This window comes from Giraffa tippelskirchi, chromosome 11 (assembly GCF_054371585.1).
Source record: "Giraffa tippelskirchi isolate mGirTip1 chromosome 11, T2T-mGirTip1v1.2.pri, whole genome shotgun sequence".
NCBI classification, from domain to species: domain Eukaryota; kingdom Metazoa; phylum Chordata; class Mammalia; order Artiodactyla; family Giraffidae; genus Giraffa; species Giraffa tippelskirchi.
The window spans coordinates 50,307,842-50,313,841 of NC_137285.1; the positions used below are offsets into that span (position 1 = coordinate 50,307,842).

A 6,000-nucleotide genomic window follows, 5' to 3' on the forward strand; every position below is an offset into this window, starting at 1 on the left:
GGAGAATTCCGTGGACAGAGGAGCCTGGCAGGCTGCAAGTCCGTGGGGTCAGAAAGAATTGGACATGACTGAGTGACGAAGCACACGCATACAGCATGGAAGCATGTACATTAACACGTGTAACAGAGCAAATAGAAATTCACTGTGTGACTCAGGGAGCTCAACCCTGGGTCCTAGAGGGGTGCAAAAGGGTGGGAGGTGGGAGGGAGGTTTGAGAGGCAGAGGATATATGTACACCTGTGGCTACTTCATTTTGATGTACGGCAGAAATCAAACCAATATTGTAAGGCAATCATCAATCAATTAAAAATAAATCTATTTTAAGGGGAAAAAATCCTCTTACTATTTGAGGGGACTGGGGCAGTGAAACACGGAGATTCTTATTTTCATTCTGGCTTCTTCGTTCTAGCGATGCTGCTCTTTCCCCTGTTTTTCTTCCTCCATGCCGCCTTTATGATTCCAGGCCTGTCTGATTTTCCTGCCTTTCAAAGAGCCTTCTAGATGATCGCTTCACCTGCTCCCCACTGCCTGTTCTTCCTCCCAGAGCAGAGTCCTCATCCTTCCATTCTGAGTTCTAAAGAGCCTTTAGGACATAGTTCACGGTCTGGGCCTGTGACAAGACTCCGTTCCACTTCCCTCCTCCTCGACCCTCTGTTATAGTAGAAGCAATGTGCCTGCAATAATTCCACTCTCCCCCTCCCTTTTTTCTTTTCTTTTTTTTAATGTTTGGTGCACCTGGGTTAATATTCGATTAGCTGAAATTCCTTGATGATACTAATGAATCATACATAAGAGTGCTCCCTTCTCTGCAAGATGATATCAGTTTTGTTGAATTTTGCCAACCTAATTAGAGAAAACCTTTATTTCAGCATTTGCATTTGTATTTATTTAGTGAAGTTGTTTCTTTTCAAATGCTTGTTGGTCATTTGTTTTCTTTTTTTCCTGTGAATTGTTTCATTCCACACCTCTCTTTACTCGCAAAGTGCCTCTTTCAATTGGACTCAATTCTATGCCAGCTCTTCAGGGAATTTCTTCCCCAACTACTTCCACAAGCTGTATGCAATTTTCACTTCCTCTCAACCACCATCACTCATCTGATTAGATATGATATATTTATTTCAAATTATATTAGGGACCACCTTGTATTCATCTTTGTGTCTACTGGTAGGCAAAGAAATAGATGTAATAAAAATAATTCTATTCCCAAAGCTAAACTTCACCCTTTGCTGAACCAAAGAGGCTCAAAGAAAAAAAGCTACAGCAAGGAGACGTCCTTGGCCGTCCAGTGGTTGAGACTCTGCGCTTCCAATGCCAAGGGCATGGGTTCGCTCCCTTGTAGGAACTAAGATCCCGCATGCTGTGCAGTGCAGCCAAGAAAACCTTTAAAATAATAATAATATAAAAGAATAAAAACCGCAGCGGGAGCTCAGGTGATGTTCGCAGGCCCGCTGAGGCCCAGAGCTGCCTTCCTAAGGAAGCACAGCCAACATGAACAGAAACTGCCTCCCCTCCACTCACCTGCCCTCAGGGATTCCTCCACCAAAGCTTAGAACTCCAACCAAGCTACAGTTCCTCCCTAACAGAGAGGTAACCAAAAGATACGGGATGTGACAATCAACTCTCAAAGTGAAGTCCCGGAGACCAGTTTCTTCCCCAGAGTAATTTCTAAGGAGGAAGAAAGAGGATGTCTGTAGCAGAGGCTATAAGTTACATTCTCTTTCCCCAAATATATATTTTTCTGAAAGTCACTGAACTCTTTCAGAACCAGCCTCTAAAGAGTGACACTGATAAAAAATGACACTGATACAACATTTAACTGTTGCTTTCAAACTCAGCTACCAACTGTTTCCTATATGTGACTGGCTCATTAAGAAATAAAAAATAAGAAGGGTGTAGGGAGACTATCTGAAGAAGCGAATGGCAATCCACTCCAGTATTCTTGCCTGGAGAATTCCATGGACAGAGGAGCCTGGCGGGCTACAGTCCGTGGGGTTGCCAAGAGTCAGACGTGACTGAGCGATTGTTAACACACACACAGGGACACAGTGTAGCATGCGGAGCAGGGCTCTGGGGTCCAAGCCTGTCCCCTGCAAGGCTGAGGGTCCTCGGATCAGTTCTTAACTTCCCTAAGCCTTGGCTTCCTCCTCTGTAAAATCAGGATAATATGAGTACCCACGTCATGAGACTGAATGGATTATGTGTGTGTGAAACACTTAGCACGGAGCCTGCACATAGTCAGAACTAAATAATTACAGCAGGAATGATAGCTAAGACAATGAAACGACAGAGAACACAGGCTCTGTATATGGACAGACGTAGGTTAGCTGGTACTTCAACACCAAGCTACTCAGACTAGGCTTTTACCAGTCCCCCACGCATGTGTTAGATGTTGACACCATCACCGACAGCACTTTAAAAGGCCAAGAATGGCTGGAAAAAAGCCCACTTTTACACATGCATGCTCTAGACACTGTGTGAGTCTGAGCCTTGTGGGCCTCTAAGGACTTAAAGACTCTGTGTTACTTTGTTCACTGTTGGTATGACTGAGTAACCATGTGTCCTGGATCGCTCCAGCATTCAAGGTTTAAGCCAGTTGTGCCAGCCTAGGTATTAAATCGGAGAAGGCAATGGCACCCCACTCCAGTACTCTTGCCTGGAAAATCCCATGGGTGGAGGAGCCTGGTAGGCTGCAGACCCATGGGGTCGCTAGGAGTCGGACACGACTGAGCGACTTCACTTTCACTTTTCCCTTTCATGCACTGGAGAAGGAAATGGCAACCCACTCCAGTGTTCTTGCCTGGAGAATCCTAGGGACGGCGGAGCCTGGTGGGCTGCCATCTATGGGGTCGCACAGAGTCGGACACGACTGAAGCGACTTAGCAGGTATTAAATAGTGACCCTTCTCAAGTATATTCTGACTTTGGATAATAATGTATATGAACACACCCTCACACTCTATATAACAGAAACTTCCTTGCTTATATAAAGAAGTTTCTCTGCTTCCACCCGTTGAGCAATCTCAAAAGCATCGATATGTTTCTAAAGCTGCTTGTTCACATTCTGCAAGGAGCCTGGGACTGTGGACAACTGGGCCTTAGGTTTCCAAACAGCTTCAAAGGGTAAGGTGGTTTAACATTGGGAGCACTGCCTGTGATCAAGGGTTTGCATTATTTTTACGAGTCAAAGTAAACTTTGAAGAATGAGAGCAAGTCCTGACAATTTGAGAGTAGCATTTTTCAATTATCTTTCATAACATGAAGGAACACGTAGTCAATAATTTAAGTTTAAAGAAGACTACCAATCAACATCTTTGGGCCCCAGGAAGTCCCAGCATTGGCTTTACTTATTAGAGAGAAATAGTTCAGGGCATTGTGAATTTAAAACAAAACCAACAGTCCTTGAAGCACGCTAAAGAAATAAGAAGTTTCAACAGTTACATGAAGACAGCTTTTAGAGAATTCAAAAATATTATTCAACTTAATCTCTCCCTAAGACCTTGGGAGCATTGCAAACGGAGTCAATTATGTTGATATAAAAATTGATTTTTTTTCCTCCCAAAGTAGCAGTAACTGCATTCTCATGCATCTGTAAGCCTTGTCACTTTGTCTTTGTTTACCATTTCTAAGAACTTGCTTATACAAATGAGACAGAAAGCAGATTCAACCAAAAGTTAAAAAATGTTTACTTAGCTGTTTGGTTAAAATATTCTTGAATAATACCACGCAACACGGCAAAACATCACGACGTACCGTCTAGGGTAGAATCATATAAATAAATAACGCTAAAGAGTATTTTCCAGTATTCAGTGTTACAAAATCATAACGTCTCATGATACAAACAACTAGATTGTATAACGTCCCCACCTCGTTTTTTTAGAACTAGTCAAAAAAAAAAAAAAAGAGGTGGAGAAACTCAGCAAAACAAAGTGGCGAGAAAAGTCGGGGGAGGGGCGCTGGAAGCGAAGGGGCGGAGAAACACGACACAGAGGCGGTGATATCACCCACAGCCAACTGCATGGAATTCAGAAAGTTAAGTGTCACCCAGCAATTTGGGTCCGGGCTTGCGGCGCGCCTGCACCGCGTGGCGGCGGCGGCGGCACCCGCCGGGGAAGCAGGAAGGGGGAGGGGCGGTTTGGCCGAGTGCGCTCCAGGGCAGCGGAGGCCAGGTCGGCGTGCGTTCAAGCCTCGGGTCGGGAGCCTTGTCCCAGGCCCTGCAATGATTTCATCTTTTCGGAGGAGCGACCGCCCGAGCCGCGGCTGCCACGTGCCTGGTCCAGCCCCGTGCGCTGCGCCGGGGGACGGACCCGGACGCGGCCGCGGTCACCGGGGGTCGCAGCGACAAGCCGAACGAAAGGGCTGGCGCCGGGAGAGGGGCTCGGGATTGCTCCGCCGAGATCGCCAGCGGGGGGTCGGGGGGGGGTCTGTCCTCCTGCGCACCTCCATCTCCCATCCCCGAAAGAGGGAAGGCCGGAGTGCGGGGCAGGTTTTGCAACTCCGAGCGCGGATGCAGGCGGTGGCCGGGCAGGATGGAGCAGCCGTGCCCCCCTCCTGACTGCCCCCAGGGACCCCGGCCCAGCTGAGCCCCGTTCCCGGCCTGCGCCCCGCCGCTAAGTGCGCGCTCCCGGCGGCGTGGCCGTGGCTGTCCGGCCCCTGCACGAACCCAGCCACCGCGTAGGGGACAGTGGCGGCCGCTGGGGGCCCGGAGCCACGCCGGTAGCAGCCCGCCACTCCTTCCGCGTCCCGTGCCCCCTCCGGCGCCTCCTCCCGGGGCCCCACAGAGATGCTTGTACCTTCCACCGCCTCCTCCACCATCTCATCGTCGCTATCCATGGCGGCTGGGGACCCTGCCCAGCTCTGGGCCGCGCGGCTGCCTCGCGTCCCTCCCGGTGCTCCCGGCGGCTGAGCGAGCGCTGGGGCTGAACCCTGCGAGTTTGGAGGAGGAGGAAGAGGAGGAGCAGTCAGGGCTGGCTCGCACTGCCTCCCCCTACAGCCCTTTCAATTCCTTGGCCTTAAGCTGCTCCGGCGGCAGCCGTCTCTCCTTCCTTCGCCCGCTTGCCCCCTTGCCTCCCAGGCTCCGGGGTGCCGCCGTGGCCGCCGCCGCCGCTGCAACTTTCTCCTGTAATACCCCCTCTTTGTTATCGAGCAGCTGATCCGCTGACATCACCCAGCGCCGGGGCGCTCCCTCCCTCGCTGATTGACAGTTCCCTGTCCCTTCCCAGAAGTAAGGCTCCTTAAAACGAAAGGCGCTCCGGGTCTGCGCTGGCCCTGCGCCCCACCCCGCCAGTCCCCCGGCCCATCACGGCTTTAGCTTTTGCTTCTGCGAGGCTGGGTGCGCTCCGAGCGCGCTCCTCGAGGCACTTGGGACCTCCGGGTAGCCACCCTTGGGGGTGGGGAGGAGGGCTCAGAACTCTCGACCTCCAACTATGCCAGGGACCGCTTGGAAGTCCGCCTTCAGTGCCCGCCAGCCGCAGCAACCCCCCCCTCCCCGCCCCGGCTCCTCGGGACAGCCTCCAAAGAGCCAGGCAAGCTAAGGCAGCGTTCCTGATACTCCAGCGCCTCAACTTCCTCTCGCCCTCCCCCCGCTCCATCCCGTTTGCCACCCGGAGCGGCACGAGTGCGGCACGCACGGGAGCGCAGGTGTCCCCGCGTCGCCGCATCACATCCGCGAGCAGGTTTCCCAGGCGCCAGGGGGTGACATCCAGCCCGGATGCCGCCGGACTGCGGCTCCCACCCTAGCGCGCTGCGTCCCCACCCTCCTCGGGACCATCAGGCGTTCGTCTCGAGTGATTCAGAGATTCAGCAAATCCAAATGGCAGAGGGCTCTTTATCAGGCAGGAAATCAGCCGCGCGGAAGGCCCGGCAGGTCCCTCCTCGCGCTGGTGGTAACGGAAAAGGAGCCACCGAGTGGAGCTCCCGAGGAGGGACCCTCCGTCTGGCGCGCCTCCTCCTCGCGCCTCCCGCCCAGTACGTGTGATGTCCCCAGCCGTCTCCTGGTTTCTCC

At 52.0% G+C, this 6,000-nt stretch overlaps 1 protein-coding gene across 2 annotated transcripts in view; it reads right to left on the reverse strand.

The window, feature by feature from the left end:
• SETD7 (SET domain containing 7, histone lysine methyltransferase) overlaps positions 1-6,000 on the reverse strand; it is a 52,103-nt gene extending 46,103 nt beyond the window's left edge. The window contains exons 1-2 of one of the 2 annotated variants that reach the window (XM_081540609.1): positions 5,752-6,000; positions 4,790-4,922 (exon numbers count right to left, since the gene is read on the reverse strand). In XM_081540609.1, the coding sequence (XP_081396735.1) occupies positions 4,790-4,922; positions 5,752-5,766 (148 nt within the window). In that variant the 5' untranslated portion in view covers positions 5,767-6,000. Of the gene's footprint in view, positions 1-4,789; positions 4,923-5,626 lie in introns of both variants that reach the window. The other variant, XM_081540608.1, reaches the window with a different exon arrangement.